The sequence below is a fragment of the Pipra filicauda genome, unplaced genomic scaffold, assembly GCF_003945595.2.
Source record: "Pipra filicauda isolate LSUMZ 115617 unplaced genomic scaffold, ASM394559v2 scaffold337_size785800_pilon, whole genome shotgun sequence".
Lineage (NCBI taxonomy): Eukaryota > Metazoa > Chordata > Aves > Passeriformes > Pipridae > Pipra > Pipra filicauda.
The window spans coordinates 568,738-582,578 of NW_024104462.1; the positions used below are offsets into that span (position 1 = coordinate 568,738).

Below are 13,841 nucleotides of genomic sequence, written 5' to 3' on the forward strand. Positions count from 1 at the left end.
GTGCTTCCGGGGGCCTTGGCCAGTTCTGCAGGACATTGGGGTTTAGCTGACATCAGGCAGTGGTGGAGAGGTTTCAGTCACCCCTGCCTGTCACCCAGGGCAGTGACAAGGCTCCTGGCCATGCAGTTCCTGTGCTTGTGGCTTCACCTGCTTATGGTCACACCTGCAGATTCCAGTTCTCCTATGGAAAAGAGGGGCAGGAAACTGGGACCAGAGGGTGTGGGTGGGATGGGATCAGACAGAGTTCTGCCCCATACCTTCACAGGAAGGAATAACACATTCTGCTAACCTAAGGGAAAGGTGACTTTCTGGGAGCTGCACTTCAAGCTCATCTGCAGCCAGGAGAGCTCCTCACCCCCCCATTGCCCACACAATGGACTGAGTTTCTGTCACCCTGCCAGCATAACCCCAGGAGCATTTTGCCACTCACTGGGCACTGGACTGAACAAAGGCTTTTAGTCTCAGAGGGGATGTATCACACTGGCAGACCCTGCTGCTCCCTTTGTTGCAGGGAGTTGTTTATACTTGGATTTGTAATTTAATAGTCTCCCTCAATCCTGTCCCATCACACCTCAAACATGCACTAGCACTGAGTGCTTTGGTTGGGACAGGAGAAGCCTCTGGATGTCTTTGGTGGAAGGTGGGCACAGGATGAGATAAGTCACCAGGCTTGGGGCCATGGTATTACTTTTTTTTAATTTTCTTATACTTTTAAGCCAGTCAGCCCAGTAAACCAAGAGAACTGGAGCATCTTCTCTTTCAATTAGATAAGGGTCAAACTCTGTTTGCAGGAACAGTGTTGCTGAGAGACTGGTGATGTGAGTCCCTCATCATCTGAGGGATGATCCACATGGATGAGGATGACTGAGAGGACCAGAGTCTGGATGGAATTTGCTGGCTGGGTAGTTAACAGAGCTCTGTGCCTTTGGCTGGGAAGAAAACCAGAGTCAAAGATGAAAGGGAGATAGGTAGTACAGATCAGGAGGGATCCAGACCCTTTCCAGTGTGCTGCGTTGGGAATAAAGCAGCAGGAAGCCCCCAGGGTGCTCAGGGTTGGTTGGAGGGTGTCTGCCAGGACGTGGGGAGGGTTGTCCCGTGCTCAGCTCTGTGCCTTGTGTCCCCAGCTGGTCTCGGTGCTCAGGGAGGTGAGTTACCTGTCGGGCAGCCGGGCAGGAGCCATCCCACCCACGGCAGCAGGAATCTACTCCTCCAGGGAATCCTACCGGCAGCTGGTGGCCAGCCTGGAGCTGATGGGGAACAGGTACAACAAGGTCCTGAGAACAGTGCTGGAGGTGGAATATCCCCTGGTGCAGGGGCAGCTGCAGGAGGTCGATGTGAAGCTGAAAGAGGCAGAAGAAACCCTGACCTGGAAGATGGAGGGTGAGCTGGTACTGGGGGAGGGGACAGAGCACAGAACTGTGTCTCAGCAGATTCCTCCCTGTGCCCAACCTCTGTCCTCTGGTTCCCAATGGCAGTTCCCAGTTGGACAGAGGACTCTCCAGCAGAGAAGGCACTGGAGAGATGAGGAGCAGCCCCCAGCTTTCTTGCTTCTTTCCACATTCCCTTGATCTGCTGGGGTTGTGGACAGGATCCTGCTACCCTCAGGTTCAGCCTGGGCTCTGGGCAGGAGAGGCTGCCCTGTGAGCAGTGAAATGGCAGCATTTGGGTTTGCAGGACCTGGCAAGGCTGGGGTTGAAGCATCTGCTCCCTGCCTTGCTGCCCCCCTTGCCAGCCCAAGTGATGCCACTCAGTCACTGTTTCCTCACCCAGCTGTGCAGGGAGTGGGAACCCTTTGGCCCAGCCATCTGGCACTGGGAACAACTCATCCCAGGCCACCTCATTAGCTTTTCCAGCAGGATGGAATAGTGCAGCTGGAGGTGTGTTTGTGCACTGGGACATCAGGGTGATTTAACCAAGTTCTTCCTTGAGCAGCTTTAGCTGCAAAGCAGAGCAGAGGGAGCCTCTTGGTGAGAGCAAACTGCTCATGGGGGGAATGTGTGTTTCTGTCCTCAGGCTTGTGGTATGAGCAGGACCAAGTGAATCCCTGGGGAACATGTAAAGCAGAAAATCCTCAGGCTCAAAAACTCTTTCTCCACTGTACAATAAAGTTGGATTTTGCTGCAGATGAACCCTAAGTTCCCCGCACCTGAATGCACCTGGGGCTGGCACAGCCTGGGGTTGGGGGGCCCTGCTCTGGTGGTGAGGGCAGGGACACTCAGCCTGCTGTTCCCACTCTCCCCACACTTTTCCCTCTGGGGTCAGTCACTAGGAGATCATCCTGGGTACAGGGGAGCAGGAGCTGTCAGGCATCCCCATGGTGGGGGTGCTCCTGGCCGGAAGGAGGCTGTGCTGGTCTGAACTGTGGCTTGTGGGGGAAGGAGGGAGGTAGAAGTGGCTGTGCTGGTCCAGGTGAGTCTCTTCCCTTAAGGATGGGTGAGAGATACATGAGACCTTGGGGAAACAGCCAGAGGCTGCTCTGAAGGGAGATGCACCAGAGCTTGGCCCAGCAGCTCTGAAAACAGGGAGTCAATGGTCTCATTTCTCCCCAGGTGTGTGGGATCACATCTCTGGGGTCATGGAAGGTGTCCATGACCTCGAGCAGAGGCTGCAGAAAGCCAAGGACAATGTTGAGTTGATCCAGAGCATTGTGGGCTCGTGGGCATCTCCCATCCTGGAGAGGAAGGATGGTAAAAGGGACTCAGTGCTGAGCCTGGAGGACTGTCAGAATCACCTGGAAAAGCGCTACAGCCTTGTCAGAGAGGCCGGGCAGAGGATCCACTCCCTGCTGAAGGTGAGGGGGACCTTCCCTGGGGTTTGTTGGCTCCTCACAGGCTCTGTGTGTCCCTGTGCCAGTGAAAATGTCCAGAGCTGCTGCACCTTAAATGAGCTCCCTTAAGTCATTTGAAAATCTTACCCAGTGTTAATTAATGGTGGCTCTGATGGGTGAGCTGGACTGGGGATGTAGGGCTGTGGTCTGGCATTGCTGAGCACCAGCTGGTGACAGGACTGGGAGCAGCTGCAGCCCAGGGAAGGGTCTGGCTGCAGCCCTGGCTGCTGGAGCCACTAGAGGGGAGTGGTGCATCGGGTTTGGGATCCTGCTCCAAGGAAAAATATGCTCCGAGATACTTACCTGCCAACAGAGGCAGCTGGCTGGGGCTGACCCTTCGGTTTCAGACTCCTTGTCCCTCTTTGGAGCAGGAGGTGATGCTGCCAGCCCAGGGAGAAGCTGAGAGACAAGAGAAAAGCTGCTGTCCCAAACTTTGGTGCTTTCCAGCATCTTTGACAGAGCTCAGAGTCCTCTGTAGAGGCCCAAAGCTCAGCTCCTCACCTGCCTGGTGCCAGGTGTTATGCATGTCAGGGACAGCCCTTGGCCTGGAGGGAGATGGTTTTATGTCCAGCCCTCTCCCGAGGGTCACTGTCTGGCCTTGGACTCTGAAGAGAACTGGCTGGGTCTTCATGCCTCAGGATGAGCCTTTGAGACCCGCAGTGCTCCCTTCCCCAGGGCTGCAAAGCAGTCTTGAGTCCTGTGTCCTCAGAGAAGAGGGAGAAGAACAAGTGGCAGAGCTGCCAAGGCTCTTCTGCACTCCATTTTCCCCTTGAGTTGTTCCAGGTGACAAAGCAGCCCTTGACAGGAGCAAGTTGTGGCCATACCACCAATAGCAACATCCATCTATCCCATCCCTCCAGGAGGCTGGTTCCCGTGGGCTCACTGGCATCAGTCCTTAACTGTGGGCAGCTCTCTTGGAGAACAGACTCAGCCCTGCTGTGTTTGAAGGCAACTTCTTTTTCTTCCAGGAAAACCAGAGCTTCTTACTTGCAGACCCAACATCTGACTCCTGGAAGGCCTATGTGGATTATGTGGATGAGATAGTCCTGGATGGATTCTTCACTGCCATTGAGTGCTCGCTCAAGTACCTCCTGGAGAACACAGGTGACACTGGTTCCTGTCCCCTGGTCATGGTGGCTGCTCAGCTTCTCCAAAGGAAGGTCTCCTGTTGTGCTCTTCCTCATGCCCACAAGTTGTTCTCTCCTTCCTGGCTTTCCACTGGGTGTCTTCTCTGTCTCTGGGGGAGCCTCCAGACAGGGAGGGTGACTCCATCACTGGATTCCTCGGGGGGAGGGATAGAGATGAATGTTCATCACTTGCAGGGATTAATGGGTAGACAAAATTGAGACATCCTCCCAAGTCTGGGCTTGGGCTTCAGCAATCTTCCACCCTCCCATGCCCAAAGCATCAAGGTGACACAATCTTTCATTTGTGGGCAGTCTCAAGAGCTGGTTCTGCTCGTGAAAGTCATGAACAAAAAACCTCAGTCCCTGAGCATAAGTCCTGTGAAGAGACGAGCTGGGCTCAGCAGCCACTAGATCAGACATCCTGCCTAAGACCGCCAGGGAGGTTCACCCCCTCTGCTGAGAGCAGCTTGTGTCCAACTAAAGCACATCTCCAGGAATGCCTCCCTCCTGGCACACTGAGTTGGAGAATTGCATCCAGTTCTTCACCATCTTGTTAAAAACTTGCACATATTGTCACATTTGCATCTGGCTTCAGTTTCTGGTTGCTGGGTTTTTTTTTCATCCCTTTCTCCACTAAATTAAAGAGCCTCTTGGTTCCCGTTGTTTTTCTCGTCTGCAAGTACTTACTTGCTGTAATTGTTCAGCTCTCAGACTCCCTTTGGAGTAGCTGAAGAGCCTGGTCTCTTTGAAGCTTTCCTCACCATGTTTTCCAGTCCTTAAATCACTTGTGTCTCATTGGTTCCCCACTGTCTTTAGTGGGTACCACCACACCAGCTGCTTTGCCAGCATTTCCTCATGTTGTGCAGACACAACAGCCCTGGACTCTGTGAGTGAGTGTTTCCCTCCCACCTGCCTGCTGTCCCTGCTGCCCTGTGTGCATCTCCTGGTAGGATGTTAGTGGTGGCTCAAGATGCCTTTTCTCCCCTTGAGAAAGATCCTGGTTCCTCCCTGCCAGATCCCAAGGCAGGGCTTGCTCCCCTGTTTGAGGTGCAGCTGGATTTGGTGATCCCAGATTTGGTATTTCACCCATCCCTGGACCCTGGCACACATGATGGCTTCTCTGACATGGTGGAAAGTCTCCTGAACAGCATCTACCACATCTCCTCGTTGGTGCCCCGGCTGGCCACACACAGCGGCTTCCCCCACTACCAGGTCTGTGGCCATGGCCCTCCCTCGTGCTGTGTGGCAGTGAGAAGGTGCCCACTGCTCCCACCTCACTGTGCTCTCCTCTCCCCTCCTGTCCTACCCCTCTCCCTTTTCCCCTCTTCCTTCTCGTCTCTCCTTTCCCCTCTCACTTCTCCCCTCTCCCCTATTTTCCCTCTCCTTTTCCCCCTTTTTCCCTTCTCTCCTCTCCCCTCTTTCCCTTTTCCTCCCCTCCCCTCCTCCCTCCTGCTTCCCTCCTCTCCCCTGCCCTGCTCTCTCCTCTCTCCAGGCAGACCTGGAGGACATGTCTGGCCTGGCTGAGCTGCGCCAGGAGCTGCTGTGCCGTGTCCAGGCCGTGGTGTCCTCGTGCTGTGAGTTCCGGGGTTCCCTGGGGCGCTATTCCCATGTGTACGGGGAGGACCGGCGGGAGCTGAGCCGGCAGTTCCTGTTCTACGGGCGCGTCCTCACGGCCGCAGAGCTCGAGGCCCAGGACGTGGTCCCTGAGGCGCCGCCCACGCTGCAGCAGTTCAGGGAGCACATCGACTCCTACGAGAGGCTCTACGAGGAGGTGACTCACATGGAGCCCCTCAGCACCTTCCAGGGCTGGGTGAGGGTCGATGCTCGGCCTTTCAAGGCGGCCTTGCTGAATGAGATTAAAAGGTGGAGCTTGGTGTTCAAGCAGCATCTCCTGGAGCACGTCACACACAGGTGAGGGCTGCTCCTGCCTCTGCTCCTGGGACCTGCCCTGGGATTCCTCTTGTCTTGACTGGGCTTTATTGTTTTACACTGATAACCAGTTGAGTCATAGAATACCCTGAGCTGGAAGGGACCCACAAGGACCATCGAGTCCAACTCCTGGCCCTACACAGGACACCCCAACAATCCCACCATGTGTCTGAGAGTGTTGTCCAAATGCTTCTTGATCTCTGGCAGCCCTGGGCCTGTGACCACTACGATAGCTAATAGAGGAGAAGGGTCCATGGTTCGTGCCAGCTCCATCACATCCCTGTGTCTTCCATCCCCTGGTCTCTGCTGGCGCGTAAACTGGGATCAGTGATGTGGACTTGGTACCACTGACATCCCTGAGGCAGTGGCCCTGGGACCTGCTATGTACCATTAAACAGGGCATGCGTTTGCCTGCTTAACCTGAGGCAAATAATCCCATCTCTGCTGGGGCTCTGGGCCTGCTTTGTAGGATTAGATGTTGGCCATCAGTAAAGCTGCATTAGTGCCATGGGGTACTTGCTCTGTTTCTGAAGGCATTGAAATTCAGGCAGCCTGTCATGAGGAGGTAGCTCCAGGCTACAAAAAGGAGGAGTTTGGGCTGAAAGTTTAGAAAGAACACATTCCCTGCTCTGAAGAGCTGCTCAGCCACCAGGGCTGTGTAGGATGATGCCCCAGCTGATTTACTGGTCACAACTTCAGTGTAGTTGTGAAGGGTGTCCCAGGTCTTGGCTGTTCCCAGAGAAGTGTTCACAGACATCTGTAGAGGAGGCAGCTGCGTGGGGTGGTGATATGATCTCCTTTGTCTTTCCAGCACCATAATTCTGTTAGATAATTTCTGTGCGAAGAGGTTTTTGTGTAGCTGTGAAGGAGCATTTAGGAGTTGTTATTGAGAGTCCCTGACTCAGCAGTTTATTAGGTGAAGTATTTAAGGATGCATTTAGGCCCAACTGCATCCACAGAATTTAAGTGGGCACTTAAAAAGTAAGTGCTTTGAGAGGTGGACAGTGGATGTGCTGGGAAGGACCAGAGAGACGGGAGCCCATTCTGCCTCTGCTAAAAGTACCCAGTAGCTGGTGAGGTTAAGAACAGGGTAAGCAGGTATGGAAACATCCTCCAAACACTCTCCTTGTCTCTGATGATTTATGGCTCAAGGACTTTGAGAGACAGGGATCATACCTTTGTTTTTAAAGACCTGGATGGATTTTTTCTCTCTCACAAATGTCTAGTTGCTTTTCTGAACTGCTGTGAATTTGTATCACCTGCACCCTCTGCCTGCAGGGAGGGAGTTGCCTTGTCAGGTGAGGCAGTGTATGAAAGAGAATCCCTGTTTGTTGGAGCTTTGCAATCTGGTGGGTTCATCTGGGAAGAATGGATTCTTCTGTTGGAAGAGAAGGGGTGAAAACTGTCACAGAATCATAGAATGGTTTGGTTTGGAAGAGACCTTAGACATCATCCAGTTCCACCCCTGCCATGGGCAGGGACACCTTCCACTGTCCCACGTTGCTCCAAGCCCCGTCCAACCTGGCCTTGGACACTTCCAGGGATGGGGCAGCCACAGCTTCTCTGGGCAACCTGTGCCAGGGCCACCCTCACAGCACAGACTGTCCTCTCAAAGGCACCTCTCCAGAGCCCCCCTGAGCTCACTGTCTTTGTGACACTCCTGCTCAGCTCCCCTGTCCCCAACCTGGGAAGTCCCAACCTGTCTTTGTGTTCCTTGCAGGAAGCTGTACCACATCCAGGGATCCTTTTGAGCATGAATTGCAGTCCTGCTGCCCTTAGCATGCAGTGGGCAAGGAGAGCCAGGCCGCCCCCGTCCCTGCCAGCCCAGCTGCCTGTGGAAGGCTGGATATTAATTCCACAGGAACTGCTCTGATTCTGTGCCTCCCTGCTTTGTGCTCCACAGCTTGGCTGACCTTGAGGAGTTCATCCAAACTGCTGAGAAAGGGCTGAGCAGGAAGGTCGAGAAGGGGGATTACAACGGCCTCGTGGAGGTCATGGGACACCTCCTGGCCGTGAAGGAGCGACACGGTGCCACCGACGCCATGTTTGAGCCCCTGAGGGAAACCATTGACCTGCTGAGGGCCTACGAGCAGCAGGTGCCAGGGGAAGTCCACCAGCAACTGGAGGTGGGTGAGAACTTGTGGTGGACACACAGTTTGCCAAGGAGCAGATGGCAAAGGCAGCAGGAGCCGAAGAGCATCGCAGGAATATTTAAGGCCCTGCTCCCTGTCATTAGAGGGCCTCAGTGGATAGTATTTTGCTATTGCAGGATGTGCCTTAATAGCTCTAAATTTTGGAGTTATATTGAGATTTTTCTTTTAAAGCAGAGATTAAGCCTTTTGTTATGTATGAAAAACATAGAATTGCCTGCTCCAACTCCCAGCGATTACTCTTGAACAAAATTAATGCATTTTCAAATACATCTGTTAATTAGGTTCAATTATAATTATTTTTAAATAAGCTGGTTCTTAGCAACGATGGAGATGGGAAGGATAATGTTGGCAGAGCAGTTGCCTTCTCACAGGACTTCAGACCTCCACTGTGTCTGAACCACCAGATCTGCCCTACACAGAGGGCATCACTGAGAGCAGGTTATGAAAGTATTTTGGCACCTTTTCACATGTGGCTATGATGAGTAAGTTTTCTTTTGGGAATTCCTTTCATTTCTGGAAAGGGGACTGTGAGATGAAGGTTAGTAATGATGGTGAAGTGCCCAACCAGCTTTGGGGACAGCACTGGCAGCAGCCAAGGGGATGCAGTGGAGAAGTGTGTGGCTGCCTGCTGATGGGTGCCCTGTGGACCCCTGTGGGCAGGGGGTCTGTGCAGGGCACAGGGTTAAAGCAGGAGCCGCTGGGGAGGAGTTCCTGCCTTGCAGAGGCCCCTGTTCCCTGCTGCAGGCTCAGATGGAGCCGAAGGGGGGTTAGCAATCCCTGGGTTTTCTGCTTGTGCAGCCTGATCTGTGGGGGGTCGGTCACCAAATCTGGAAGAGTTAAGAGTCCTAAAGATACCCAGGGTCCTGCAGACCTCTGAACACCAGCAGGGCTGCATTGCATGGGTGTTCTGGCTGCTGCAGCATCCTTGGTCCAGCATGAAGCTGGAACCTGACTCTGCTAATCCCTCTGCCCAAGAGCTGCTGCTGTGGTGTCTGTTTGTGCAAGTACATTCAAACAACTGATTTATTTTCCTCATAGAAGAAATGAGGATGTGGGGCAGCCCTGCAGATGCAGGAGATAACAAAAAACACTTATCCTTTCTGGCAAGTGGCAGCAACACGTGTGTGTATGGTTGATTTGCTCCTGTATAGGGTGGGAAAACCAGTAGTTCCTGTAGGTACTGCTCCTGTGGCTGTGGAGATGGATGGGCGTGGAGCTGGTAGTCAGTAGGAGAAAAGGAAGCAGCTCCATGTGTGCCCTGCTGTGGTCCTGGATAGTGATTTCTATTTGGAATGAGATGTGCCAGGGAGAGACCCTTCAGGAGCCCCACTCTGGTCACCTCTGCTGCCTCAGAGCTGCCTTCAGTTATTTCCCTTCTTTTCATAGTGGTGGTGGGTCTCCATTAATCTCCCCAGATATGTGAACTGGGCTGAAAAGAAACCCAAAATCTTTCCTGTAGGCTTGGACAGTACATGGGGAAGTGGGGAGAGCACAGCACTGGGGCTTGGGGACAGCAGAGCCCTTGGTGTCAGTGCCTGGGCTGAGAGTATGGCTGGAGAGGCCCAGTGAGGAGAAATAAAATCCCTTTCTGAAGAAAATGCCAGGTCTGGAGGGGGGATTGTCAGCAGTGCTGTGCACTCACAGTTGGATGCAGAGCTGAGAAAGAACCCAGTCTCATTTGGTACTGATACTGTATATACATCCTGGAGGGATTTGCCCTGTAGGGCTTTCTGGAGTCCTCCCAGTGTAACATCTCCTGGCAGTAAACGTCCCAGGCTCTGTTCCTTTAGCTCTGGGAAGCCAGAGGAGTTTGCATTCACATCCATTCTCCTGCCTTCAGCTGCTCCCAGCAGGTTCCAGGCCCTGATGGGCTTGATGTCAGAATCACTGTTCTCTCTTGAGCACTGAACCATCCCGTGAGCCCAGGATTGAGTCTGGGATCTTCTTCAGTGGTTATGAACATATTTTTACAATCAGAACAGTCAGTTGTAGGGTCTTGGTCTTCATTAGTGTTCAAAATTTTGAATAAGTGGGAATATTTATCCCAAATTGTGTCTTTAGCCTTCCATAGAATCACAGAATTGTTGAAGTTGGAAAAGATCTTTAAGATCTCACCCCAGCACCACCACCATGTTCACCACTAAACCATGTCCTCAAGTGCCACATCCACACATTTTTTGCATACTTCCAGGGATGGGGACTCCACTACTGCCCTGGTCAGCCTGTGCCAATGCTTTGCAACCCTTTCTGTGAGTTTTTTTCCTAATATCCAATCTGAACCTCCCCAGGCACAACTTGAGGCGGCCCAACAAAACTTTCTTACAGTCTTAGACACGGAATCTGTTGCTTTTCCTGTTCTGTGGTTACCCATGACCAGACCAGGCACATCTTACACTGAACAGCAAGTCCTGCCTCCCAGCAGTTCTGTTTTGCCCACAGGAGCTGCCAGAGAAGTGGAACCACGTGAAGAAGCTGGCCCTGGCTGTGAGGCAGCACGTGGCTCCTCTCCAGGCCAACGAGATGACCGCCCTGCGCCAGAGCTGCGCCGCCTTCGACGCCCAACAGCTCCACTTCAGGGAGAGGTTTGGGAGAGAAGCTCCCTTCAGGTATGGACAGGTTATACCATCAGGGCAGCCCTGAGGGAAAAAAAGCTCTATGTGCTCATCTCTGCGTGTCCTGAGGATGCAGAGCCCTTCCATACCTGCTCCCAGTGCTGTGCCTGGGGTGTGGTGTCCCTGGGAACACTGTCCAGTGTTAGTGGTTTGGATGCTGAGGGCACATCGTTGCTTTAAGGTGGCATCGGTAGTGCCATGTAGTACCATCAAGGTGTACTACAGACCTTTCATCTCTCCCATGTCTCTCAGAGGCACTGTTTAGTTTATGTTTTCTTCAGAAGTTGTTACAATATCACTTATGAATAACAAACATTTATTTATAGGTTTGACACCGAAAAGCCTTATCAACTGCTGGATGCAAAGCACGTGGAGATTAAACAGATGGAGTCAGCCATGACCTCGATTTCTGAATCAGCTGGTCTGTTTGAAGTCACGGTGCCAGAATATAAACAACTGAAGCAGTGCAGGAAGGAGCTGTGTCTTCTCAAAGAGCTCTGGGATATGATCTCCCTGGTGAACACCAGCCTCAGTGACTGGCAGACCACCAAATGGGTGGATATTAATGTGGAAAACATGGATCTGGAGTGTAAAAAGTTTGCAAGAGAGATTCGGAATCTGGATAAAGAAATGAGGGCATGGGATGCTTTCACTGGACTGGACAGCAAGGTGAAGAACATGCTGACGGCCCTGAAGGCGGTGGCAGAACTTCAAAACCCTGCCATCAGAGAAAGGCACTGGAACCAGCTGATGCAGGTGACGGGTGTGAGGTTTGTGATGGACTCAGACACCACGCTGGCTGACCTCCTCAGGCTCAACCTGCATAAATTTGAGGGTGAGGTCCATGGAATTGTGGACAAAGCAGTACGAGAAATGAGCATGGAGAAAGTGCTGAAGGAGCTGAGAGCGACTTGGAGCACCAGGGAGTTCCAGTACGAGCCTCACTCCCGCACCAGCATCCCCTTGCTGAAGTCAGATGAGGAGCTCATTGAAACTTTGGAAGACAACCAGGTGCAGCTGCAGAATTTGATGTCATCCAAATATATTGCTTTCTTCCTGGAGGAGGTGTCTGCCTGGCAGAGGCAACTCTCCACTGCCGACTCTGTCCTTTCCCTCTGGTTCGAGGTGCAGCGCACGTGGTCTCACCTGGAGGGCATCTTCATAGGCTCAGAGGATATCCGGGCACAGCTGCCCCAGGTGGGAAACCTCAAATCCTGCTTCCTCTTTGGAAAGCATTGAAGAAGAGCCTCTATTATTAAATAGAGTTATCTATAGTGCCAAGTTACCCCAAGCAGGGCTTTTCTCCCGCTGCTTCTCTCCCTGGAGGCTCCCTTAGTGCTGTGGTAGTTCCACGGGATGTTTTTGTGCCGCAGGTTGTACCTGAGCTGTGCTGAGAGGCTGATTTTCTTCCCTCCACTGCTGCATAGCAAATACAGAGTTGCTGGGGCTGGGCAGGAGGCTGCTGGTTCCTTCAGTGCTGCAGGTGTGTTCCCTCTTCCCTCGGAGGGGAGAGCACCAGGAGAATTATTCAGGCACTGCAAATCCCACAATCACAGAATGTGCTGAGTTGGAAGGGACCCACAAGGGTCATCGAGTCCAACCCTCAGCCCTGCACAGGCCCATCCCCAAGAGTCACCCCCTGTGCCCCAGAGGATCAGCCAAACCCTCCTGGAGCTCTGACAGCCTTGGGGCTGTGCCCACTTATCAAACCAGAGCTGGCCCAGGCAGCTCTGGCAGCATCCCCTCCCTGGCCTTCAGTGCTGGTGCAGGGGGAGGGCAGCTCTTCTCCCTCTCCTGCTTTGGGAAATGGAGCAGAGTTGTCGTTGGTGAACCTCTCAGGTTGGCTTTGAGTCCAGCTTCCAGAGTTATTCCAGCCTGGCAGCCGTGCTGAGGAGGAGCTCACTGAGGAGTGAGCTGTAGGTGCAGTGTCCCCACTGTCCCTGTACCTGTGCAGTGTCACTGAGGGGGGACTGGCCCCCAGACAGGGTGTGCACCTGACAGTTGCCCACCCTGTCCCCATCCCTTCCCTCTGGGCTGCTTAGGCTGTTCCTCCTCTGCTCTGGTGAGTGCTGGGCACACCTGGCTTCCCAAACTGTGTGTCCAGGGGCTGGTCCCAGAGCCCCAAGGGTTGTCCTGTGTGCCAGCATAATGTGACATCCAGCAGCTCTCTGGGGGTGGGTCAGAAACCACAGCATGGTTTAACCTGCATCTCACAGGGTTCTGCACCTCAGCACCCACCCAGCAGGTGCCACGAACCAGTAGCCAGTTCCCTTCCATAGCAGAGGATGAAGCTCAGATCCTCTGGAGGCTGAACCTCCTTGGGATGCATCCAGGGCTGGGGAGTCTGTGCTGACAGGGCCAGGATGCACATCTGGAGCTGGCTGACAGGCTGGGAGAGCTGGGGGTGTTCAGCCTGGAGAAGTGAAACCTCAGGGGAGACCTTAGAGCCCCTTCCAGTGCCTAAAGGAGCTCCAGGAGAGCTGGAGAGGGACTTGGAACAAGGGATGGAGGGACAGGACAAGGGGAAATGGCTTCAAACTGACAGAGGGCGAGTTTAGTTTTGATATTAGGGAAGAAATTCTTCCCTGTGAGGATGTTGAGGCACTGGCACAGGTTGCCCAGAGAGGTTGTGGAATTCTCATCCCTGGAAGTGTCCAAGACCAGACCGGACTTGGAGCAACCTGGTTTAGTGAAGGCAGGGGGATCTGGATAATCTTTAAGATCCCTTCTAACCCAAACCATTCTTTTATTCTATGATTCCATGAATGACTTCAGCCACAGCCTTGCTACAGGGGCTTAACACAGGTTAGCGTGGAAGTGTTCCCAGGAAAGCTGGGAGCACTTTTATGCAGTGTCCTATCTCACTCAGGAAGCTCAGCTTGGGAAGAAAGGGGGAGCAGGGACATTTTGAACATAACTTATCTATTTTTCACTATTTAGCTTCAGAAATTCATGGTCTCTGTTGGGTGTCAGGGAGCTCCTCTGCTGGTGGTCTGGGGTTCCATGGCCCTACTCAGGGCAAGGAAGGGCTCTGCTCTTCCAGCCACCACACCCACATCAGGATGGGCGGTGTGGCGTAAGGGGGCAGCAGAACACCCATGAGGTTGGTGGCCTTTCCCCCATATGGGAGCATCTCCCCTGCTGTGATCAGGAAAATGGGAGATGAAGAGTCAGGAGGAACTATTCAAAGGGG

The 13,841-nt window shown here is 53.2% G+C and overlaps 1 protein-coding gene across 2 annotated transcripts in view; it reads left to right on the plus strand.

Moving 5' to 3' along the window:
- The window catches only part of DNAH9 (dynein axonemal heavy chain 9), a 189,392-nt gene that overhangs the window by 11,745 nt on the left and 163,806 nt on the right, over positions 1-13,841 (plus strand). Inside the window, exons 12-19 of one of the 2 annotated variants that reach the window (XM_039384055.1) lie at positions 1,125-1,380; positions 2,550-2,791; positions 3,796-3,931; positions 4,970-5,166; positions 5,447-5,865; positions 7,787-8,009; positions 10,476-10,642; positions 10,975-11,845. In XM_039384055.1, the coding sequence (XP_039239989.1) occupies positions 1,125-1,380; positions 2,550-2,791; positions 3,796-3,931; positions 4,970-5,166; positions 5,447-5,865; positions 7,787-8,009; positions 10,476-10,642; positions 10,975-11,845 (2,511 nt within the window). Of the gene's footprint in view, positions 1-1,124; positions 1,381-2,549; positions 2,792-3,795; positions 3,932-4,969; positions 5,167-5,446; positions 5,866-7,786; positions 8,010-10,475; positions 10,643-10,974; positions 11,846-13,841 lie in introns of those variants that run through there. The other variant, XM_039384056.1, reaches the window with a different exon arrangement.